This window comes from Sorex fumeus, unplaced genomic scaffold (assembly GCF_029834395.1).
Source record: "Sorex fumeus unplaced genomic scaffold, SorFum_2.1 ptg000003l, whole genome shotgun sequence".
Classification (NCBI taxonomy): Eukaryota; Metazoa; Chordata; class Mammalia; order Eulipotyphla; family Soricidae; genus Sorex; species Sorex fumeus.
In genome coordinates this window covers 12,035,040-12,061,417 of record NW_026606060.1, presented here as the reverse complement: position 1 = coordinate 12,061,417, position 26,378 = coordinate 12,035,040, and the positions used below count along the sequence as shown (strand labels likewise).

Here is a 26,378-nt window from a genome sequence, read left to right as displayed (position 1 = left end):
TCAGAATGAGCACTCTCTAGCTGAGTTTGGAATGCTTCTCTTCATGAAATGGAAAGACGTCTGAGAATCCCCTAAAAAATTATTGTTTCTTAAGTTCAATTGTACCCATTTTTGATCCTTCTTGCCACCAGGCTTATTTCTTTATTTGATGCCCTATGGTCTAATTTCTCAAACATTAAAATAAGTTATTTTAAATTCATTAAGTTTTCTTCTGTTTTGCTTTCTTTTTTTTTTGGAGGAAAAGACTAGGTAACAAGCTTTCCTTGTATGCAGCCTACCCCATACCAATCCCCAGTTCTGCATATGATTCCCAAAATAAAACCAAGGAGGTCTTGAGCAAAAGAATAATTAAAATAAAATTATTTTCATCTCCAAATGTTTTTTAATGGTGTTTTGCACATTTGGATTTTCATTATACATATCTTTCACTTCACTGTCAAATTAATTTTGTAGTTTTTAATCCTCCTGTAAAAGGTAAAAGGTAAAGGCCCTCCCGTTGATCATCGATTTGCTCGAGCAGGCCCAGTAACGTCTCCATTGGAGACTTTGTCGTTACTGTGTTTGGCATATCAAATACGTCACAGGCTCAGCCGTGTGGGCGAGATACTCTGGGTAGCTTGTCGGGCTCTCCGAGCGGGGCGGAGGAATCGAACTCAGGTCGGCCATGTTGGCTGCGTGCGAGGCAAACGCCCTACCGCTGTGCTACTGCTCCAGAATCCTCCTGTATGCATCATAAAATGGATAGTGTCTTGCATTTCCACATGTACTCATTAAATGCGTGCCTATTGACATACACTATGATTGCAATGGTGTGTTTCAAGAGCTCCCTTTGTGATGCTCACCCAAGCAACACTTAGCAAATCGGACTGGATGGTTTAATGCATTGCCTGGAGATGCGATGCTGCTTCATTCCAGTCCATCTGGGAGCCATCAAGCTCACATCTGATACTTTGGTGTCTTGAGGGATGCACTCACCTGTGTTCTGTGGGGGTCTTATGATGTCTTACTAGGAGATCGCATTGCTAGCCTTGTGAATATGAAGCATCTGTTCTTGACCTCTGACCTCTGAGCACTCTGCTCTGTCCCTCCTGCAGAATTGTGCACATAGTTTTTCTAATGACACATGTGGCTCTACATCTTAATTCTTTCTAGCATCATTTCAACCAAGTCTTCAGGGTTCTCCATGTATATTTTCATTCATATGCAAATAATTTTCACTTCTCTCATAATTAGAAATTTTTTCATTTTTATATTTGGTGCATAGAGACCTCAGCAAGCATGAATCAATATTTATCCAGGCTCTGTGCTCAGATATCACTCCTGGTGGATTCAATGTACCATATATTGTGTCCAAGATTGAGCCCAGGTTAATCATGGGCAAGGAAGCACCTAAACCACTACATTTTCTTTCCAGCCTTTATGTTTTTACTAATTGTTGCTAAATACTCCATCCATGACCTCTAGTATTAAGTAGAATATAAGTAGGAGCTGTGAGTGAGGACATCATCACCTCATTTCTGACATTTAAGATGAAACTTTCATTTTGAATTTTATTACTTACTTCTTTAACTTAACGTTATTTTTTAATTTCTTAATTTTTCTTTTTTATCCATTGAGAATATTATTAACTCTCTGTTTATAATATATGTCTTTAGTATATTGATTTTTTCCCTTTGTTTTCAATTTACTGAGTTTTTATCCTAAACAAGTTTGATACTGTCATACGACTTTTGTTACGCCTTTAATTGATAAGGTATTTTGTAGTTGATTATTTGTGTGTTAAAAACCATCACTACACCTTGGGAATCAACTCCAGATGGTTATAAGGTATTATTCCATTGATTCATTGCTGAATTTGATTTATTCATATTATATTTATTTAAAAATTCTTTTAACTGAAAGATATTTACTCTGAAAGATGTTATGGGAGAGAAGAAAAGGAAAACATGTTCAAATGAGAACACATATTTCTCCAGGATGGAAAAATACAAATACTAATATTTTCTTGATAATGCATTATTTCATTAAATTACACGTCAATACTTCTCTAATTTTGTAATATTTTAATCTAGTGTCGTTGTCAGAAACATGTTGGCCCCATAACATATATTTGAATTATTCTTTGAGTTTCTGAAGCTTGGAGAAGAATATGTTTAAAATACTGAAATGTTTTGGTCAAGCCATCTTATATCTGAATTTGTTTTTTTATGAATGTACCCATTGAACAATTAAGGTTCTGTACCAGTTAATGTAAACAACTCGGAGGCAGTAAATACAGGTGAAAGCATATAACACCTGATATACCACAATGAAATGTTCGTGCAGCTGCAGTGAAAGCTTGTGAGCAAGTTTTGTTAAAGCTTAATATAAAAAAGATTGATCAAGAGCCAGAGAGGCCTTTCATGGGCAGAGATTCGGGGTCTCATTGGGGCAGGGAGGAAATGGCTGGCTCCATCCCCATCCCGTGAGGCCTGCTGTGTCTCATCACTGCGGGCCCAAACCGGACTATCCAATGGCCTCTGGGGGATGGTGGCCACCGAGCTGCCAGAGGGCACAGGCCAAGGCACAAAAACTATCCCACATGGGGTGGCCCGGTGCCGAAAATCTACTGTGGGAACCAACACATTTATGACAAAAGCTGATGGGTTCTGAGATTTATTTCTGAGTCTCTTGGATCATGGCATTAAGCAGCCTGATCAGAAGCCAGAGAGGCCATTCGTGGGCAGCAACTTGGGGTCTCATTGGGGCAGGGAGGAAAGGGCCAGCTCCACCCCCATCCCATGAGGCCTGGCGTGTCTCATCACTGCAAACCCAAACTTGACTATACAGTGGCCTCTGGAGGATGGCAGCCACCAAGCCTCCAAGGAGGAGCAGGATGAGGGACAGCTTTCCTCCCTGGGGTGGCCAGGCGCCAGTAACCTATTGCGGGGACCAAATGCATTTCTGCCAAAAGCTGCTGGGTTCCAAGATTTGTTCCTGAGTCTCTGCTGCTTATCGGCCATGATCCCAGAGACTCAGAAACAAATCTAGGAACCCAGCAGCTTTTGGCAGAAATGCATCTGGTCCCCGCAGTAGGTTAATGGTGCCAGGACAACCCAAGTGGGAATAGGTTTTGTGCCTTGGCCTGTTCCCCATGGCAGCTCTGTGACTGCCATCCTCCAGAGGCCATTGAACAGTCAGGTTTGGGTTCACAGTTATGAGACATACAGGGCCTCATGAGATGGGGGTGGAAGCGGCCCTTTCCTCCCCACCCCAACGAGACCCTGGGTCACCACCCATGAAAGGCCTTTCTAGCTCCTGATCAAGCTGATTAATGGCCATGATCTCAGAGACTCAGGAACAAATCTCGGAACCCTTCAGGTTTTGGCTGAAATTCCTCTAGATTTAATTGATAAAATTTCAGAATTCCAAAATCGTGCTGCCACTACTGTGGCCACGCAAAATCATATGTTATTCATAATCAGCAATAGAAAACAAATTGCCTATGGTTGCCTTTTAGCAGATCTGAATTTTGGGACAAAATTCCAAATAATAATGGTGGGTCTGGTGTCAAAATATCGAATGTAATCAAAGTAGAGAGAGAGTAATGGGGAATTCATCTGCCCCACAGCTAGGGGGAGGGTTTGGGATGGGGAGCATACTGGGATTTTTGGTGGTGGAAAATGGGCATTGGTAAAGGGACAGGTGTTTCATCACTGTATGACTGAGACTTAAACCAAAAGCTTTGTAACTGCTCTCATAGTGATTCAATAAATAAATTTTTAAAAAGGAAACAAAAATTATAAGGTGGAGTTCATGCCCAATTCAATCAGCCAAATCAATGGCTGAATAAATAGCAATACTTCTACATAAACAAAGATTGACACCAACATGGAAGAAGCTATTATACGCAACTTGGATCTTCATTTGGCTTAGGAAACTCAGTTTTCAAAAACGTTCTCTGGATTTATCTTTTCCTAGACTTGGTCATTCTATTTGTTAGAAAGACAAAGACAGCAGAATGGCTTCTGTGGAAAAAGCAACCTGAAGTTTACAGAGTCAGGACCAAATCTCACCTCTGTGGGGTCATGGAGTCCCATCCAGATATTCTCATTCTTTGTAACCAGACACAGGTAGAAGAACATCAATCTATCTATCTACAAACCCCAGAAGAAGGAACGCGCTAATTCCAAAACCATTAGCAGCTCCCACTAACCCCAGCTTAAAAACTCACATCTGCATCCATTCAGGTTTTAATGGACAAAAACAAGGCTTAGAAGTAGGAGCCATAAGCCATGGGGCTTTTAGGGCAACTGATTCTTGGAGACAGCTGTTCCTTCTGCAATTCTTCACCTGGGGTAGAAAAAATGAAAAAAAAAATGATAGGGTGATGAAAACAATGGGAATAGAAGGTGGGGAGATACCTATAGTACACCAAGTAGAACAATACTTGGGAGCTGATAATAAACCAATGACACTAGTCAAAATTTGGCGGTCAATGTTATTTTTTGCATTATGAACAGGCCTACTACATGAGCAACCCCTTTCTTTTGAATATAGATCCCACAATCTCACAGTCAGCTAAGATGTTCTCCATGGCCAATAGGTTTCAACCTTTGCAATGGATTTTATTGACTGACACTTTCAATATTGATCTTCTAAGGGAAATGATTCCTCTGTTCAAAGAAGAAATTAATTTCTGTGAATGCTGATACTCACACACATATCTTGAATCCTTCTTTTAAAAAGAAAGCAGCACTGACTGGGCTTTGCATGCCATCTACTCCACTCATACAGTATGTTCTATAGGAGCCATCTTTCAGTTTTGGGGGATATTCTTGGTTCCAGGGCTAATTCTGAGATGATTCACCTTTCACTTGACATGAGAGCCTGAGTCAGACGGCAACATCCAAGCCACATTGGCAAAAGCCACAGAAAGCATCCTTTATGTCTGGATGAGACTGTCAAAGTCAGCAGTGCCAGTTAGTCAGGGAGAGGACAAGTGGTGTGCCCACCTACTGTTCCATCTCATTCTTTCTTCTGTCCAAACCCAGGAAAACATTGGTCTTCCAGAGAACTATCTCTCTAGTGACAACAGAAAAAAAGTGTTTGGTGTCTGAATATTGCTATCTGAAAGTCATACTCTTCACCATGGCACTCAAGTTCTTTCAGGAAAGGGATTTTTCTCTGTCTCCTCTCAATAACATGAGGCCTGTGTCATGCAGTTAATGAATGTTGTCTTCTATCCATACCACTTACCTCTCTTTCTGGGGCCAGGGACGATTTGTTAGGGCAAGAAAGACTAGGCTTATATATATATGTCTACTTTGTGGGGACACGCCAATGAATTACAAGAAAGTGGGACCACGAGGGTGCTGGGAAAGGCTAGGCATGACATCCAGAAGATTCCTGAAATGGGGAGGTGTTGCTTTCCAGAAAATCTTGGGAAATGTCTCAGGTGTCACCTCTTCCCGTAAGTGATCAGCACTTTCTCAAGAATTTGAATTGTCCTGGCACCTAAATATTTTCTGAAAGCTAAAGGGAAAGGAGTCACCCATTATTTTCTTAGTGTTCATCAAATGATTAAAGAATATTGTCTTGGAAATTTGTTTTCTCTCTCATATGTCAGGATTCTAGTAAAATATCTTCGGAGATTATGTTTTTTGAGAAGAGGTGTCATGGATAGATTGCACATTTACTTACAATAGCCTTTTATAGAGCATGCTGTATTTCTGTATTATGATATAACTAGTCCTCCTCTAAAATCTCATAATCAATCAGACAACTTTTATTTCAATTAATGAAGAGGTGTTTACCCTTTCGAAAAATGACTAAAAACTCTGTATCATTCATGGCATTTATTAATATTTATAACTTTATTTTTAAAGGTTTATGTTACTGTTAATATTTATAACTCTATTTTTAAAGGTTTATGTTACTATTGCAGACAGAGAGTCTAGGGAACCTAGTAAATAGCTTCATGGTAATAATAAAACTTGAGAAGAAATTTACCAGTCCAGAAATAGCCAAGTCATGAAGTCCACCTCCAGATGAGAAAAATTCTGAAGTGTCAAAGAGAATAATGCCCTATCCAGAGATACATGGAGCCCTTGGAAACAGGAAACCTAATAGATTTGATAAGAATATGAAAGGACTACTAATTTGAAAATGTTGTCTTTGTGATAACAGCGAAATTAACATATGCATATGACAGGAATTCCAATCCCAGACTATCTATAAAAATTACATAGAACCAAGTCATGGTATTTTTGAGAAAATGTGTATAATATCAAATTTTGTTTTCCATATAAATATAAGTTCCAAACAAATAACCAAAGATAGCAAACAAATGAGAGAGAGAATCCAGAAACAGAGAGTTCAATTGCTGACAAAATTGCATTGAGAATTTAGAAAAGATGAGGGTGTGTAAAATTCAATCTGGCAGTTTTCTTGGAAAATGCTGATGTGTTTCTGGAAGGAGGAAACACCTGAGATCATTCTCAGCCTTCCCTAGTAGTAGACTCCTCCCCATATCAGGAATCTCCTGGAATTTATGCCTATGCTTTCCCAGCTTCCTCATGATCCTACTTTCTTGTTATTCATTTCAGTGCACACCCTCAAATCAACTATAAAAGCCTGATGATTTATGACTGAACTAATATTTCCAGATCCTATCAATACAGGTAAGTGGAAGTGGAAGCTGAGACATGGAAATATTCACAGCATTGGACTTATGTGACATGCTCAAGGAAGGTAGACCTGATTCCTTTACTTGAGGATTTACGTCCTCTAAGACTCAGCATGGCTTTGTTCCTCTGCCAGTACCTTCATGTGTGCGGAGAGTGGTCTCAGCATGGTGGTGGCTGGTTGTGGAGGTCTTCGGCTGCCGGAACCCTGGTCGGGGCGGGGAGGAAAACTCAAACCTCTCCCCTCCAAGGGGCCCCGGCGAGGACAGCCAGGCATGGGGGCAGGAGACTCTGCACTGTTCTCTTCCGAGAGCTGGTTTTTATAGTCTCTGAGTCTTGGTCGTCGATGGGATTACACGGCACCAGGGGGCCAGTTGGTGGGTGTGACCCCCGCCTACGGAATTCGGAGGATCTGGGTGCAGGATGCTCAGCCCCGATCCAAGTAGGCTTGGAGATCTCGGCCCCAGGACCCGCGTGGCTTTGTTCCTCTGCCAGTACCTTCATGTGTGCGGAGAGTGGTCTCAGCATGGTGGCGGCTGATTCTGGAGGTCTTCGGCTGCCGGAGCCCTGGTTGGGGCAGGGAGGAAAACTCAACCCGCTCCCCTCCAAGGGGCCCCAGTGAGGACAGCCAGGCACGGAGGCAGGAGACTCTGCGCTGTTCTCTTCAGGGAGCTGGTTTTTATAGAGGAACAAAGCCACGTGGGTCCCGGGGCCGAGATCTTCAAGCCTACTCGGATCGGGGCTGAGCATCCTCTACCCAGATCCTCCGAATTTCAGTAGGCGGGGGTCACACCCACCAATTGGCCCCTTGGTGCCGTGTAATCCCATCAACGACCAAGACTCAGAGACTATAAAAACCAGCTCCCGGAACCGCGCGGCCGCATTCATGGCCGCACGACATCTTATTATGACATTTTATCATCTCATTTCTACTTTGGACAAACTGGCAGGCTACCGAATTTAACCTGCTCACACAGCAGAGTCTGGCAAACTCCCCGTGGCGTACCCAATATGCCAAATACCAGTAACAATGAAGGGTCTCATTCTCCTAACTCTGAAAGAGCCTTGAATATGGCATTTTTTAAAAAAAATCTTTTTTTTAAAAAAAAGGAGACGTTACTGGGACCTGCTTGAGGCAATCGACGAATAACAGGATGGTTGTGATTTTGTGATTTGTGAAGACTCAGCATGGTAGTGTAAAAGGCCTCATGGGTAGAATAGTCAGAACTGACGGTGTTTCTGTCTCTGTAGAGAAAGATACAAGTCAGGAAGATCAAATTATACATGGTACTAGGGACATGACTGAAAGTGGAATAGTGGATCATCTACTTACCTTCTTCCTGGTTACACTGTCGTTTCTGTCTCCTGTAGACTCATCCACTCAGATAAGATGCTGTCTTTTATGGCCATTCCCAGTGTTGCTTGGATACTGCTTTCTGACCTCATACTGCCATATCAAGTAAAGGGTGAGTGGTCCCAGTAGTAGCCCTGGTGCACAGAGCACTCAGAACAAGGAGAGTAGATAAGATTCTGTGGGACACAGAATATCAGTTAGATGTATGTCTGTCATGCGAAGAAGAGACAATGTGATTCATTCTATAACAAGTGCTGGGACACATCACTGATAAGTCCAGATTCAAGAAAAATTAATTCTTGTTGATCAATGGATACATGTTCAGGGAAGAGAAAATATAAAAGTGCCAGTGAGTATGGAGCAATTTATATAGATTGTGGGACCATCGAGAACTTCACAGACCAGGCCTAAGAAAGCATTGTATCAACTATAAGGAAGAGTAAGTAGAAAATTACATGGATTTTCAAGAAGTGAGTCAGTCAAAGTGGATACATTTTGACCTTTCAGGGCACTAAAGAGTTTATTATCAACTAAGAACTTAGTGGACTTGTCTAAACTCTTACCTTGTCTGAATACCAGTGCATATCATGGGCCAAAATTAATCCCTATTCTTTTTATAATAAAGCATTTTCAATTATTCTACTCCAGGGGAAGATTTGCAGAAGGAAGATTTGCCTCCAAAGACAAGTTGCCCCAAAGGCTCCTTGGCCTATGGCTCCCACTGCTATGGCTTGTTTCTGTCACCCAAATCCTGGTCGGATGCATATGTGAGTTTGGCAAAGAGAATTAATGAGAACTATTATGGCTCAGAGTTTGTCCTCCCAGTTATAAGGTTCCTTGAGAGGTCGAATGATATTCTAACTAAACCGCCACCCATAGACATGGCTCAGGGTCCTCTGAAGCTTCTTCCTGTCTCTTCCTTCCTCTCACAGTTTGCATGCCATAAAAGGCCCCAAGGACACCTTGTGTCTGTGCTCACTGCCTCTGAGGCTTACTTCGTAGCCTCCATGATCAGAAAAACGGGAATGAAGAATGAGGACGTCTGGATGGGACTCCATGATCCCACGGAGGTGAGATTACATCTCAAGTCTGAAAACTTCCAGCTGTTATTACCAAGAAGGACATTTTGCCTTATTTGTCTGCCCAAGAAATAGAATGAGCATGTCTAGCAAATAATAAAACCAAGGAGTGTTTTGGAAAACAGAAGTTCTACAGCCATATGAAGATCTGAGTTCCATAGAACACGTTCTTCAATTACTTGTGTCAGTCTCCCCATGACAAGCTTTCACAGAACTTGCTGACAAACTGCCACATGAACTGTGTGAACATGTCTTGGATGGATTTCATGGGCTACATGCTTCACCTCTATCTTTACTGCATCTGCGGTTTTGAGCTTGATCATTTCTATGAAATCACAAATATTCAAATATGAGATTCTTTCAACTGACCAATATTTCACTGACTTTTAAAAATCAGAGCTGAGAGCAGAAAAGTATTCCTCTATTAAGTCTAGGTCTGCATCCTAAGGTGAAGCCCAAATCTTATTATATAATTGATTTGGTTCTTCTGGGCATGGTTTATGGAATAAGAACTTAGTACCTAGTCATCACTCACCAGACCTCTCTCTGCTTTATGCCACAGGGCCATAAGCCCAATGGAAGCGGCTGGGAGTGGAGCAGCAATGATATTCTGAATTACCTGGCCTGGGAGGAAAGTACCCCATGCTATCCCAACACAGGCTACTGTGGGACCCTTTCAGCAACCTCAAGTAAGAAAGATTGAAACTTCTCTCTCTGTCTTTCATTGCCTATTTTCTCTATCAAAGTTCAAAAGATCCTTGACATCGGGGAAACCCAGGTTCATTTTATTTGCTTCTCACTCTCTGCTTCGTTTTTTGTCTTGACTGAATTTTATCTGCTAGGAATAGACCACAGGGGTAAGGGAAGCATGGAACTGGCACATAAAATAACTCTTGTATCTGCAATATTTACTTATCTCTTCTGTTTTTCCAGATTATGAGCAATGGAGAGGTTATGACTGCAATAAAGAGTTACCCTATGTCTGTAAGTTCAATGGTTGAGTTAGAGTTTACAGTTGCCTTTAGAATGGCTATCGTCATTAACAACGAACAGTGCTGCAAGATTGATCCTGCAAAGAAATATTCTCCAGGAATCTTAATGGAAGTTATAATTTAGACATGTAATGAAACATATCTCTTCACTCTGACCATTCTTCAAAATACAAATCGTCCCATCTTTCACTGATAATCAGTCATATCCAATAAATTTTTCATGAGAAATGACTTCTATTGTCCATGGCTACAAATTTTATTGTATTTGTATTCATATATTAGAGGAACACATTTTAGAAAGTGATCATATCAGGAAATTGTTATTTGCATTTTTATAAGTGTTCCTTCTCATAGAACTCTCTAATTCTAATTACACAAAGAGGCTATCAAATTTGTGAGGCATGGGCAAAATTGTTTGCTTGCCATTCTTTACATCTTGAGGGTGAAAGGGCTCAGCGGAGCATGTGCTGTTTAGGATTGAACCCAAGCCTTCTAAATTCTACACATGAGCTTAGCCCTCTGAACTCCTTCTGGAATGGAACCATTATTTTCATACTCATCTGACTTAAAGCACTGTAGCACTGTCCTGCCATTGCTCATCGATTTGCTCAAGCAGGCACCGGTAATGTCTCTATTGTGAGACTTGTTACCGTTTTTTGGCATATCGAATACATCACAGGTATTTGCCAGGCTTTGCCATGTGGGCAGAATACTCTCAGTAGCTTGCTGGGCTCTCTGAGAGGGGCAGAGGAATCGAACCCGGTTGGCCCTGTGCAAGTCAAACGCCCTACCTGCTGTGCTATTGCTCCAGCCCTGACTTAAAGCAATAGAAATCTCTTGGGATTTGGGAAATGGCAATTGACAATGATAAAGTATATCAACCATTTGATTAGGAGACACCAAGATGAGACAGGGTTCAATGTGTTTTTGCCAAACCAATGAAAGAACAATAATAAACTGCTTTTCAGTTCCTTTCTATTAAATTTATGTGTCTAACCCAAAAGATGCAGAAATCAATTTTTATTTTTACTTAAAATAATATAAAATGTAGAAAAATCCTTGAAAGTTTTTGAAAATAAAGTGGAACTTAACAAGTTACAAGAAACAAACAAAATGGAAGTCATCTAAAACAGAACCTATGCAATACAGCAGAATGTTACTTAGATTGAATAGAGTACCAGGTATTCATAGAGATACAATGATGTTTCAAGTGTATATTTTAAGCTCTGCAGAGAAGCAAATGAAAAACTTAGAATTCTTTAAAATAAGCAATGATTAATGTATGACATAAACATTAGAGCATAATAAAAGTAAAGAAAGTAAGAAATGATTTCTTAGAAAAGAAATACAATCAGGAAGTTTTTAACAGAAATTCTGAAGAAGAAATGAAGGACTAATAAAAAGAAACAGAAATCACAGAGAAGAAATTAAACCTGATTCTAGGAAAATACCAAGGATTTTAAGTTAAAGTATGAACAACACACACCAACAAACTTGAGAAATGAGATAAGACCTGGAGGATAGTACAACAAGTACAGCGCTTGCCTTCATGCAGCCCAGACAGTTTTAATTCCTGGCACCCATATGGTCCCCTAAGCCCTACAAGGGTGACCCCTAACTACAGAAATAGGAGTTATCCATGAACACTAACGATGTAACCAAAACAAAAAAGAAAATAGCTCAATGTTTTAAAATTATTTTTAAAATTTTTATTAGTGAAACACCATGAGGCACAGTTGTAAACTTAGAAATTTTTGTGCTCGGGTTTCAATTATACAATGATCAAATGCCCATCCCTCCCCCAGTGCCCAATTTCCACCACCACGGGTTCCAGTATCCCTCCCAGCCCCCAGCTCCCCTATCCCACCCTGCCTCTGTGTCAGGGCATTCCCTTTTGTTCTCTCTCTCCTTTTGGGTGTTGTGGTTTGCAAAAGAGGCATTGAATGGCAATCATGTTTGATCTGTTATCTACTTTCAGCATGATTCTCTCATCCTGGGAGGATCATCCCAACACCCTTTATTTGGTGTTCCCTTCTCTATCTGAGCTGCCTTTTCTCCTAGCATATGTGGCTGGCGTCCAAGCCATGGAGCAAACCTCCTGGTACTAATCTCAGCCAGTCTTGGGTGTTAGTCTCCCATTTTGTTACTTTATGTTCCCCAGATGAATGCAATCGTTCTATGTCTATCTTTCTCTTTCTGGCTCAATTCGCTTAGCATGATACTTTCCGTGTAGTACCACTTGTATGTAAATTTCATGACTTCATCCTTTCTAACACCTACATAGTACTCCATTGTGTAGATGTACCAAAGTTTCTTTAACCAGTCATCTGTTCTCGGGCACTCAGGTTTTTTCCAGATTCTGGTTATTGTAAAGAGTGTTGCAATGAACAAACAAGTGCAGATGTCACTTCGACTATACTTTTTTGCCTCTCTAGGATATATTTCCAGGAGTGGCATTGCTGGGTCAAATGGGAGCTCAAGGTAAAGGTAAAGGTAAAGGCCCTCCCGTTGATCATCGATTTGCTCAAGTGGGCCCAGTAACGTCTCCATTGGACACTTTGTTGTTACTGTGTTTGGCATATCGAATACTCTCGGTAGCTTGCCGGGCTCTCCGAGAGGGGCGGAGGAATCGAACTCGGGTCGGCCATGTTGGCTGCTTGTAAGGCGAACGCCCTACTGCTGTGCTATCGCTAAATTTCTAATTTTTTGAGAAGCGTCCATACTGTTTTCCAAAAGGGCTGAACCAGTCGGCATTCCCACCGGCAGTAAAGGAGGGTCCCTTTCTTGCTACATCCATGCCAACACCAGTTTCTTTTGTTCTTTTGGATGAGGCCAGTCTTTGTGGTGTGAAATGATATCTCATTGTGGCTTTGATCTGCCTCTCCCCGATGATTAACGCTGTAGAGCATTTTCTCATGTTCCTTTTAGCCATTCGGATTTCTTCTTTGATAAAGTTTCTGTTCATTTCGTTGCCCCATTTTTTGATGGGTTTGGATGTTTTCTTCTTGTGGAGTTCAACCAGTACTTTGTATATCCTTGATATCAACCCCTTGTTGGATATGTATTCAATGAATATCCTTTCCCATTCTGTAGACTGTCTTTGTATTTTGGTCACTGTTTCTTTGGAGGTGCAGAAGCTTCTTAGTTTAAGATAGTCCCAATTTTCTATCTCTGTTTTCACTTGCTTGGCCAGTGGCATGTCATCTTTGAAGATACCATTAGCTTCAATGTCATTGAGGGTTTTGCCAACTTTGTCTTCAATATTCATTAGGGATTCCTGACTGATGTTGAGGTCTTTAATCCATTTTGATCTTACTTTTGTACATGATGTTATGCAGAGATCTGAGCCCACTTTTTTGCTTGTAGCCATCCAGTTTTTCCAGCACAATTTGTTAAAGAGGCTTTCCTTGCTTCACTTTACTTTTCTTGCCCCCTTATTGAAGACTAGATGACCGTATGCTTGGAGGGAGATATCCGTATATTCAACCCTGTTCCATTGGTCTACAGTTCTGCCTTTGTTCCAGTACCATGCTGTTTTCATTATTACTGTTTTGTAGTAGAGTTTGAAGTTAGGAAGGTTGATTCCTCCCATTTTCCTTTTCCCAAGAATTGCTTTAGCTATAAAAATATGGAATGCTTCTCGAATTTGTGTGTCATCCTTTTGCAGGGGCCATGCAATCTCTGTATCATTCCAATTTTAGTATATGTGCTGCCGAAGGTAGAATGAGATCAATTTTTTAGAGAACACAAATTGTTATATCTGAAACAATTAATACAGAACCTCAGGAAAACATAGTTAACTGATGTCAAGCATAAAGTTTAAAACACCCAGTAATAAAAGATTCTTTAAAATAAAAGTTATGGCATTAACCCTAATTTTAACATTTTAAACTTATTTTTCTCTATGCCCCCCAAAATATCAAAAAAGAAAAAAATACCTTACACATGTTATAAAGCCAGACCAGATGAAGACATCTCAAGGATTGATAAGTATAGACATGTATTTTGATGAAATAGTGTATTTTAAAATAAAAAAATTAGTTAATTGTCTTTTTCTACTTTGGAGAAACCCAGGCTTCCTCTTGAACAATTGTTTCTCTCCTCATATTTTTCCACTAAGGAGTAACATTTGAATATGTTTTTATATCTTTCTTTTCCATGAAATCATTTGAGGTAAATATCTTTCGTTGTAAAATCTTTTCATTTTCAAAAAATGGAAATATCAATGAATTTAATTAAGCAGTAAATCAGATGAATAATACATCATAGTCAAATGGATTTTGTTACTGGATTCACTGATGTATCTTAGACATAAATAACCCAGATAAAAAGTATATGAGAATATCAGTAGATTCTTAGAAATATACAAAAAGTCTACATAACTATTAAGGATAAAAACTCAATAAAGTGAAAAAAGAAGAGGCAGAATCAAAAATTTAAGAATTCTAACATTATAAACACAGAACTAACAGCGTACTCAAAAGAAAAAAATAGAAAGTTTTTTTAAAATTTAGTTGGTAACCTGTCTCGTGTGTTGGGGTAGAAGGCAGTTGGAATAGAGAAGGAACCACTAAATCAATGATGATTGAGAGATCGTTTGGGATGGAGGATGTGTGCTGAAAATAGACTAAGGACCAAACATGATGGTCTCTCAGTATTGTGAACCATAATGACCACTCTCTATTGTGAACCATAATACCCCAAAGTAGAGAGAGAGTAAGAAGGAAGGTGCCTGTCACAGAGGCAGAGGGTAGGGTGGGGTGGGGTTGTGGTAGGGATACTGGTGATATTGGTGGTGGGAAATGTACTCTGGTGGAGGGATAGGTGTTTGATCATTGCATGACTGAAACTCAGACATAAAAGTTTTGTAACTGTATCTCACAATGATTCAATAAATAAAAAGTCCATTTCAAGGATGAAGCAGATACCTTGTATTAATTAGGCACACACTACAGTCTCCCAATATAGTAATTCCTCACAGAACACATTGGGGTACATCCCTCAAGATCCCAGAGCACTAGATGTGAGTTTGATGGCCCCAGGTTCCTCAGAATGAAGCAGTATTGCATCTCCAGGGAAGGCATTAAACCATTGAGTCCAATTTGCTAAGTGTTGCCTGGGTGAGCATTGCTTTTGGAGCTGTTGCCCCCCACTCCCGTGTTGCAATGATATTGCTTGTCTAAAGAAAATCTTTAGTAAGTAGATGAGTAAATTTAAAAATTGATCCCTCTGACAATTGCATATTGGGGAATTAAAAAGCTATGAGTAAATTTGAAGTGAAGGTGAAAAACATGTAGGATGAAGACTAAAATTTGCAAAATGACATAGGATAAGATATTTGGAGACAGAAAATATTTTATTTTATTTATTCATACATTTTGGATTTCAAAGATACACCCTGAGGTGCTTGGGATCTCGTCTAGAGATGATAGGAGGGATACTGGTTGTGATCTAGAAACCATATGTGGAACTGGGGAATGATATGGGGTTGGTTGTAAGGGGCAATTTTATTATCACTTGTATAATCTCTGTAGCCTGAAAGATATTTAAGGTTTGCTCAGAGACATTGCAAAATTTTAAAAAATTAAGCAAAGCCTTGGAAAAGTATATGGCAGTAGAGCTATAATTGTATGAGTTTGAGACTGTGGAATTTCCTTCACCAGATTGACTCTTTGCCTTGGGATGTTCTCAATATGGAATTACTCAGTGAAATAGGACCAAAAGTCATATCACAAATTGATAGGTGAAGATCTTAAACATGAATAAGTAAACCAAGGAAAACACCAAATTAATTTCATGCTTGTCCAAAGAATAAAAAATTCTGTTTTTTTCTTCATAATAATTCTAAAACAAAAAGAAGAGAAATAAAAAGAAATAAAGACACAGTGAATTAAAAATAATTTATTTTTATGTTTGAGGAGTTAGGGCACACAACACATCGATAAAAAAACAAGACTTGCAATGGGAAGGATCAAGAATGTATGGAATAGAAACTAAAGAACAATATTTTTTTCAGGGGCCTGTCTCAGACATCTTTCCATTTCCTGATGAGAAGCATTACAAACTCAGCCAGAGAGTGCTCATCCTGATTAGTTCTTGAATTTGCAGACACAGGGAAGCAGCTTTCTACAGTCATAATCTCTCCATTGTTCATAATCTGGATAAATTGAGGATATTTAAGTACAGCTGTTAGAACCAGGAGTGCAAAGGAGTCATCCAGATATTGGCCTATGGGAGCCTCATTGACAAGAGTGACCTACTCCTGAGGAAGGGCATTCAAGCAAGATAGAAAAAACAGAGAGGGTACAGCAGCAGAAAATACACCTGTATTTTCTTACAGTCTAGAATTTTCTGACCTTTGTTTTAGAAATGAGGGAATGAGAGGCAGAGACAGAAACTTGACTCTTTCTTAATTGAGGTTGCTCAAAGGCTCCCACAGTAGCCTGTGTCAGGATAATTTGAAGTATTTTTCTCCCAGGCATGGTAATTCAGCACATCATTGCCGCTCACCCAGCCACCTCCATTGGCTTAAGGACCTGTGGCATAAAGCAGAGAGAGATCAGGTTTGTGTAGAATTTCTTGCATAAACAATTCACTGAACACTTCATTTTCTCCATGATGAAAGTTGGTCTTTCCTAAAAGATGCAAACCTGGAGCTGAACTATGAGAAACTTGCCTTAGCTCATTCCTCTGATTGGTAGAATTTGCAAGTCTAGTAAAAGTCAAACTAAAGTATATATTGATTAAATACAATGCATTGCTGTATAGCTTTTAAACCTCAACAATTCAGAGGAATAAAAGCTGCTATGGAAGACACCTTCCCTAGTATTCAGCACTGAGTTGTTCACACAATCTATCAGGAGCCAATAGCACCAATTACATAAACACTTGATAGAGGGGCTGAAAGAAATTAAGAGATGAGTGTGCTCTACACAGCACAGACCAGCAGATGACTTCAGGTTCCAAAACTTTAACTTGTATCTCTAGGTATACTCATTCTATTTATTGGACAGGCAAAGAAGGAGGATATTCTGCATGGCAAAAGCAGCATGAAGGTGTCAGTTTGAAAGAGTAAACTCACTTCTGCGGGGTAATGGAGTTCCATCCAGATGTTCTCATTCTTTGTCCCAGTCTTCCTGATCATGGAGGCCACAAAGTAAGCCTCGGAGGCAGTGAGCAGAGACACAAGGTGTCTCTGGGGCCTTTTCTGGTATGCCAACTGTGAGAGGAAGGCAGAGATTTGGGAAGGGATTCAGATGATATTTGGACAGTAACCAGAGAGACAGGTGAAAGAATATCAATCTACCCATCTAGGAACTCCAGTAGAAGGGAAACCCTAAATCCATAGCCAACAGAAACTCCCACCAACCCCCTTTGCAAACTCACAACCTCATCCATCCAGGTTTTGGGTGACAGAAACAAGGCATAGCAATGGGAGCCATAGGACATGGTGACTTTAGGGTAGCTGATTCTTGTAGACTTTTCTTTCTTCTGTAATTCTTCCCCTGAGGTAGAAAAATGAAAAAGACTGATGGTGTGAAAAGTAAAATGGGATTAAAGGGTGGAGAAGATACCTATAATAAACAGATTAAATCAGTGCTAGGGAGCTGACTTCAAACAAATAGCAATCACTCAGATATTAGGATTGAGTAATTTCAATATGAATTAGGGCCCTTGCATGAGCAACCAAGCACTCTTGTTCTATTACACCATTTCTTTAAATGTTGAACCCATATTGTCTCAGTCAACTGAGATATTCTCCGTGGCTCACAGTCTTCAACTTTTGGTGACTGACACTTCCAATATTGATCTTCTATGGACATTGATTCCTTTGGTTCGATGGAATCAATTTCTGTGAATCCTGCTACCCACAGACATGTATCCTGCATTTCTTTTAAAAAGAGATCAGCGCCCTCTCCTCTCTGGAAAGAAAGATGGTGGCCGCATGGGAGCCTTGTGAAGAGCAGGTATGAGCTGAGGGTGTGGGGGCGACCAAAACCTCATGGGAAGGGGGGCGTTCCGGTCCGTCCTTCACGCCCTACCGAGGTCACCAGTTGCCCCCCACGAGTGGCTCTCCAGCACGGCCACAGCCCCAGAAGCACAAGGACTTAATGCAGAACCCAGCAGCTTGGAGCAGAAAAGTGAAAGGACTATGCGTTAATCCAGGCCATCATGTCTGCCTGGAGGGGAAAGGGTGTTGCTCCCTTCCTCCCTCCTCCCTCTGGAAAGAAAGATGGTGGCCACATGGGAGCCTTGTGGACAGCAGGTATGAGCCAGGGGTGTGGGGGCGACTAAAACCTCATGGGTCGGGGGGCGTTCCGGTCCGTCCTTCACGCCCTACCAAGGTCACCAGTTGCCCCCCGCGAGCGGCTCTCCAGCACAGCTACGGCCCCAGAAGCACAAGGACTTAATGCAGAACCCGGCAGCTTGGAGTAGAAAAGTGAACAGACTATGCGTTAATCCAGGCCATCAAGTCTGCCAGAGGGGAAAGGGTGTTGCCCCATTCGCCCTCTCCTCTCTGGAAAGAAAGATGGCGGCCATATGAGAACCTTGTGGACAGCAGATATGAGCCGGGGGTGTGGGGGCGACTAAAACCTCATGGGAAGGGGGGCATTTCGGTCCTCCCTTCACGCCCTACTGAGGCCACCAGTTGCCCCCACGAGCGGCTCTCCAGCACGGCCACGACTCTAGAACACAGAAACCAATTTCTTAACTATCTGACTTTCAGTAGAAATACTTCCAGGGTCAATAGGTAAAATAGCAGAAATCCAAAACCAACATTTAATTCTTGAACCCAGCTGTAGAAAGCAAATCACTTCACAATGCTCTTTCAGCATGTCTGATTTGGGGGGGAGGGTAAGCTCTAAATAATAGTGGTGAATCTTTTATTGAAACAATGAATCTAATCAAAGAAGAGAGAGTGTTAACTAGAATTCATCTGCCTCACAGGGACTGGGAGGGGTTGGGGTGCGGTTTTATTGGGGTTCTTAATGGTAAAAAATAAGTATTGGTAAAGGGAAATGTGTTTGATATTTGCATGACTGAGACCTAAACCTGAAAGCTTTGTAACCTTTCCCACAGTGATTCAATAAATAAATAAATAAATAAAATTAAAAATAAAAATAAAAGTGACCCCCCCAAAAAAAAAATAAAAAATAAATAAAAAGAGATCAGTACTGCCCTAGGCTTTGTGTGCCATTTGCTTCACTGATACAGCATGCCCCAAAGGAGCTGTCTCCCAGCTTATTACCTTTGCCCAGGGCTGTTCACTCAGCTTTCACTTGATATTGCAGCTTTGTGAGTTTCCAACTGAAAAGGTATGTGGGCACAGTGGCCGAGAGCCCCCTCCCCAGGCCGACCTATAGTGATGGCGGAGAATGGGTGAAGGATCAGGGCAATGGAGAAACAGGACCTGGCCTCCAGGCTGGTCAGTAACCAGCTTATTTCTCTCTCCTTCCTAGCATAGTCTAATCTCTCCCTTACGGTGCAGTCATTGTCATAGTTTTGGTTGTAGTCCCAGTCATCATAGTTCCATCTTCCTAGTCTCCTTGTAGACCTCAAAGTCCTCTCCCTCATTATATCTTCTTCCTAATCTCATTTTAGTCTCATAGTCCTCTACTTCCAGTCATTGTCATAATCTGGTTCTCCTTCCGGTCCTTGTAGACCTCAAAGTCCCAAAGTCTTCTTTCACCTCTAGTCTTCAATGTCTAGTCTTTGACCTTCTCATCCTCAATGTCTAGTCCCAGCATCTCATCTTCAGCATCTAATCCCCCAACTCTTTCCTAGATCCCTCCCCACCCTAAGGGACCCAGCCCCGGCAGCCAACCTCCACTGCCCAATCACTGCCACGCCCTAGGCTGCTTACCAGAAGCTCAGGCCAAGACTCATGCAAGAATGAAATCCCACAGAACTTTGTGACCTTGGACTCTGGACTCAATGGGACCCAGAACAGAGATCCTCTGCCTGCTTTCCCCCAGTCTCCCAGTGACTCAGGGATCACACTCATAAGTCACACCCTGCCAGCACCACATAATCTCCTCATCAGCCACCCTCCAGAACTCATAGATGCTTCACAGCATGTGACACTTCCTATCCATTTATGCCTCTCAGAGAGCCTGGCAAGCTACTGAGAGTATTCCGCCCACACAGGAAGAGCCTGGCAAGCTCCCTGTGGTGTATTCAATATGCCAAATATAGTAATGATAATTGGTCTCATTCCCCTGACCCTGAAAGAGCCTCCAATTGTTGGGAAAAGACAAGTAAGAAGAGGCTGCTAAAATCTCAGGACTGGGAGGAATAGAGATGTTACTGATGCCTGCTTGGGTAATTAGAGGATTAATGGGATGACAGCAATACAGTGATATCTCTTACAGCATAGTTATATACAAATCATGAAGGGTGAGGGCACAAAGGTGGGGTTGAACATTATCATAACAACAAAGAGATGTAAAGCCACTCCTATATGGGATTAACTCAAGGACAAAATCTCATCTGAGAATTCAGCACTCCAGATTGCTAGGAGATTAGGCTCAAGGGCAGGACTCCATCTAGAGTATATTGCTTTTTTCCTTTCCTCAGCTAGTAATCCATGTAAACAGTCATAGTAAATTTACTTCTTAAAATTTCTAGCAATGTCATTTAGTATGAACACAGTAAGAGATATATTAAGTTTAAGGTTTGGCTCTCCTGGGGACATCTCGCTATATATTCCAGACCACAATCCTCAGACCAGGTTAGTTTCTCCTAACCCCAGCAGGGTCCTTATTCAGTTACTTCTTGTTGGGTCATGACAGTTTGTCCACGATCGTGCTCTTAACTTATAGTTAAGTATTTTGGTGCTTGACTTGGCTTATTTTGATGCCAGGGTAGCTCACAGCTTGCCCTGTGTCCATCCAGTCCCTCATTCGGGACTCTACACTTAGAGTGCTAGGAACCAAGGGCACCTGAGGCTTAAGTCAAGTAAATGTGGATGCCTGGAGTAAATATTGTTTTGTAATCTATTAACTCCCATGTCACATAGCATAGTATCAATTGTCTTCCTGTGTCTATACAAAAAAGACACTGCTAAATAAATTATGCAAATGATATAAAGGGAAGAGAAAAGCAATATAGGATTATTAGTGATCAGTGAAATTGTGTGTGCCTCAGTTGAACTGTTGTGGGAATGGCTCAACAAACCTTAAGTCCCCTGGGGGAGGAGCAAGGTCAACCCAATGTTATCCAACACAGCATGATGCAGGAAAGCAGCATCCAAGCCACACTAGCAATGGCCACGTTAAAAAAAAACCAAAAAATACTTTTCTCACTGGATGAGACTGTCAAAGCCAGCAGTGGCAGTGTGGTCAGGGAGAGAGCAAGTAGTACACCCACCTAGTGTTCCATCTCATTCCTTTCTCTGTTCAATTCCCAGGAAAATGTTGGTCTTCCAGACAACAGTATAACTCTCCAGTGACAATAAAAATAAATGCTCTGTATTCTGAATATTGCTACCTGGAAGCCATACTCTTTACTGTGAATTCAAACGTATGTGTGGGTTGTGGGACATGTCTATTCGGTGAGTCTTGCTTCCAGAACTGCCTCCCAGAGCTGCCTTCCAACCTCCCCAGGACTCCCCAGCAGATAGACAGAGAGATGAGACATGGAGAACCACCGTCTGATCTTGAAAATGGCCCATTTAACGCAAAGCTGCTAGCATACTTATAGAACATCTGAGGGAGGTTGGGGTACAGGACCTAGGTGTGACTGATCATTTACATGGAAAAAACATCTCATATAGATCATTTACATAGATAAAACAGGAAATTCTCTTGGGGAGATTAACACAAGAAGACTCTCAGTCTCCCAGAGACATATACATTGCTCTTATATTTTCCTCTAGTTGTATATTTTATCAATACTTGCAGTTGTTCAGATAAGTACAGTAAGAAACAAAGATCCCAACACTTACTTATCTGTGCTCTGAAAGTAAGTGCAGCTTTTACTGGAAATCCTAGACTAAGACTCCTCAGGCCAGTTCAGCTTGTCTTTACCCACAAGGGTCCTGTCTCTTAAGTCATAACAGCTTGCATCAAGACCATGCATTGATGCTTTCTAGACTGTCCCATTTCTGATGCTGGGGTAAGCTTTGCCTCTCGCCTTGGGTTCATCCCAGTCCCATGGCGAGACACCTCCTTTTTAGGGTATTAGAACTCCAGTAACTGAAGCCTGAGTCAGGTAATTATGACGAATGCCCAGAAGTAGATCTATTTCTGAATCAGTCAACTCACAAATATTAGGAGCATAACATTATTGGTCTTTCTGTGTTTAACCAAAGAACAATGTTCTATACTAAAATATAAAAAGGCTATAGGGTAAAAAGAAAAGCAGTTACAAATATACAGCACTTCAGAATTACCAGAAAGTTTTGGCTTATAAATAATCAGGTTTGACTCAGGGAATTGTGACAATGAGAGGTAAAATATAAAGGAAAGATTAAAGATAAACTTTAACTAAATTAAGGATGCTAGCTGAGCACGATAAATTTCTCTGGAAGAAGGAAAAGGGGCTATTTATTGATGAAGCTGAAAACACTTTGGGTTAATATCCAAAAGCTGGAAGTCATACTCTTTACCATCCAGAAGTTTGAGAACACTAATGTTTTCTTAAGAATGGGATTCTTTTCTACCTCCCCTAGACAATATGATGAAGGTCTCCTGCAGTCAAATAATGTTGCTCACATAAGTACCGACTAATTTCTTTCTAGATGACTTTTTAGGGCCACAAAAAAACAGGCTTTTATAGATGTCTCTACTGTGAGGGTCACGGTCATGGTCACGGTCCTCCTGTTGTTCTTCGATTTGCTCTAGCGGGCCCAGTAACGTCTCCATCGTGAGACTTGTTGTTACTGTGTTTGGCATATTGAATACGTCAAATTACAAGAAAGTGGGACCATAACGGTGCTGGGAAAGGCTAGGCATGGCTTCCAAAAGATTTCAGAAATGGGTAGGTGTCACCAGCTATGCCTGGGAAATGTCTCAGGTGTCACCTCTTCCCATAATGGATCAGCATTTTCTCAGAAACTTGAATAGTCCTGCCATTTGATTCTTTTATGAAAAATCAAAAGGTACGAAGACATTCATTGCCATCTTATTGTTCAACAAATGAATTTAAGAATATTGTCTTGGAAATTTGTTTTTTCTCTCATATGTCAGGGTTTTAGTAAAATATCTACCGTGACTATGTTTTTTTAAGAATAGGTGCCATCATTATGTTGCAAATTTACCCCACAATAACTATTTATACAACATACTGTGTTTCTGTGTTATGATATAGCCAGTCTTCCTCTGAAATCTCATAATCAATCAGACACTCATATTTCAATTAACAAATATGTGCTTACCATTTTTAAAAATAACAGGGGCTGGAGCGATGGCTCTGCAGGTAGGACATTAGCCAAGCACGTGGTAGACCCATATTCAATTCTCAACACCCCATATGGTCCCCTGAAAACCGCTACCAGTAACTCCTAAGTGCAGAGCCAGGAGTAAACCCTGTGCATCGCCGGGTGTGACCCCAAAAGAAAAACCTGAAAACTCATTGTCATTCATGACATTTATCAATATTTATAACAATTCTGTAAGAATTATTCTATTTTAAAAACTCAGAGACTATAAAATCCAGATCCCGGACGAGAGCAGTGCAGTCTCTGCCCCCGCGCCTGGGTGTTCCTTCCCGGAGTCCCTTGGAGGGGAGCGGGTTGAGCTTTCCTCCCCGCCCCGACCAGGGCTACGGCAGCCGAAGACCTCCAGGACCAGCCACCACCATGCTGAGACCACTCTCTGCACCCATGAAGGTACTGGCAGAGGGACACAGCCACGCGGGTTCCGGGGCCGAGACCTCCACGCCTACTCGAATTGGAGTCGAGCATCTTCCACCCAGATCCTCCAAATTCCAGTAGGCGGGGGTCACATCCACCACCTGGCCCCCTGGCGCCGTGTAATCCCATCAGCGGCCAAGACTCAGAGACTATAAAATCCAGATCCCGGAACCGCGTGGCCGCATTTGCGGCCGCGCGACATCCTATTATCTCATTCCTACTTTGGACAAACTTGCAGGCTATGGAACATAGCCTGCCCACAGGGCAGAGTCTGGCAAACTCCCCGTGGCCTACCAAATATGCCAAATACCAGTAACAATGATGGGTCTCATTCTCCTAAAGAGCCGTGAATATAATCTCAGGGCTAGGATGAAAGAGACGTTACTGGGGCCTGCTCGAGGCAATCGATGATTAACAGGATGATGAAATGAAATGAAATGAAAAACTCTATGGTACTGTTTAAGGTAGAAAATTAGGGGATCTGGTAATTAGCTTTATAGAAATAATAAAATTTGAGAAAATTTTTCCAATTCAGAAACAGCCAACGAATGAAGGACACCTTCAGATGACAAGAGTTCTGAAGTTTCAAAATTGAGAAACATATGGTCCTACCCAGAGATGCATGGATCCCTTGAAAATGGGAATCTAAAGGATTTCATTATAATATAAAAGGACCATCAAGGGTGCATTTCTGTACTTGTGATAAAACTGAAATTAATGTCTGCACATGAAAGGAACTCTGAACCAAGACAATTTATAGAAATTGCACAGAACTAAGTAATAAAACTGTGGAGAACAGAATACAGGATCAGATTTGTTTTCCATAGAAACATAAGCTTTAAAAAAATAACCAGAAAGAGAGTAGAGAGAGAATCCACAAAGAGTTCAATTAATGACAAAATTGCATTGAGAATTTAGAAAAGATTAAAGGTGTGTAAAATTCAATCTGGCAGTGTTCTTGGGAAGTGCTGATCACATTTGGAAGTAGGAAACACCTGAGATTAATTCTAAGCATTCCCTAGCAGTAGCAGGAATCTCCTGGAATCCATGCCGAGACTTTCCCAGCATCATTATGATCTAATTTCTTGTATTTCAATTCAGTGCTCCAACCTCAAATCAACTATAAAAGTCTGGTGATTCCTGACTGAACTAGTTTTCAAGATCCCATCAATTCAGGTTAGTGGAATCTGAGACATGAGGATATACATGGCAGTGGATATATCTGACATGCTCAAGGCAGAGCTGATTCCAATTCTTGAGAATTCATTTACTCTAATACTCAGCATGGTGAAATAAAAGGCCTGAGAGATGGAATAGTCAGAACATTGACTGGATTTCTTTCCCTATAGAGAAAGATGCAAGTTAGGAAGATAAAATGATTTCTGGTCTGATGGAACGGAAAGGAAGTGTGATAGAGGGTCATCAACTTGTCTTCTGGATCATCAACTTGGTTACACTGTCATTCCTGTATTTTACAGTCTCAGGAATTCATACAGGATGCTCCCTTTCATTGCCATTCCCAGTGTTGCTTGGATACTGCTTCTGGCCTCATGCTGCACTACCAAGTAAAAGGTGAGTGATCCCAGTACTAGCTTGGGTGCATGGACCAATCAGAAGAGGGAGATAGAGTGAGCTCCTATGGGACATAGAATGTAGGGGAGGTGAATGGTGTCATGCAGAGTAGAGTCCACTTATAATATCTTCTATAACAAGTGCTGAGAGATATCACACTGGATAACAGATCAAAAGAAAAAAAAATCCTGTTGATCAGAAGATGTAATTCTAGGAAAGAAACAAATTGAAAGCGGTAGTGAGTAAGTAGCAATGTCTTTAGACTATAGGCCAAGCACAAGGAAACTCCTATTATCTTCAAAAAAGAGTACATAGAAGAATACATGGTTTCCATGAAGTGAGCCTTGGTTCAAGTGAATATATTTTGAACTCCCAGGGCACTAGTGATTTTATCATGAGTTAGGGACATGTGTCCATAAACAAACCTTGTGAATACCAATGTATACCATGGTCCAACAGTCATCCCTATTCCTTTCATTCTTAAGAATTTTTAATGATTCTACTCCAGGGAAAGACCTGCAGAAGGAAAAGCTGTCACCAAGGATCAGTTGCCCCCAAGGCTCCGTGGCCTATGGCTCCCGCTGCTATGCCTTGTTTCTGTCACCCAAATCCTAAGCAAATGCAGAGATAAGATTGACAAAGAGGATACATGAGAAGTATGATGCCTCAGACTGAGGACTCCCATTGATTAGCATCCTTGAGAGTTAGAATGACATATTAGCACACCTCCACCCATGGGCATTTCACAGGGTCCTCTGAAGCTTCTTCCTGTGTCTGCCTTCCTCTCACAGATGGCATGCCAGAAGAGGTCCCAAGGACACCTGGTGTCTGTGCTCACTCACTGCTTCTGAAGCTTACTTT

At 41.2% G+C, this 26,378-nt stretch overlaps 1 protein-coding gene and 1 non-coding gene across 2 annotated transcripts; one reads left to right on the top strand and one right to left on the bottom strand.

The window, feature by feature from the left end:
* The first annotated feature begins 8,055 nt into the window (after window positions 1-8,055).
* On the top strand, window positions 8,056-26,132 carry LOC130028285 (lithostathine-like). Its single transcript, XM_056119035.1, has 6 exons — window positions 8,056-8,131; window positions 8,668-8,786; window positions 8,952-9,089; window positions 9,661-9,787; window positions 10,032-10,082; window positions 26,026-26,132. The coding sequence occupies exons 1-6, from the start codon at window positions 8,056-8,058 to the stop codon at window positions 26,130-26,132; spliced, it is 618 nt and encodes a 205-aa protein (XP_055975010.1).
* LOC130029122 (U6 spliceosomal RNA) lies at window positions 13,713-13,815 on the bottom strand. Its single transcript, XR_008793277.1, has one exon. It is a non-coding gene; the product is annotated as a U6 spliceosomal RNA (small nuclear RNA).
* Window positions 26,133-26,378: the final 246 nt, after the last annotated feature.

Coding starts and splice junctions, on each gene's coding strand:
- LOC130028285 (XM_056119035.1), top strand. CDS start 8,056: ATGCTGTCTTTTATGGCCATTCCCAGTGTTGCTTGGATACTGCTTTCT. Junction 8,132..8,667: donor ACTGCCATATCAAGTAAAGG/GTGAGTGGTCCC, acceptor ATTCTACTCCAG/GGGAAGATTTGCAGAAGGAA. Junction 10,083..26,025: donor TAAAGAGTTACCCTATGTCT/GTAAGTTCAATG, acceptor ATTCTACTCCAG/GGAAAGACCTGCAGAAGGAA.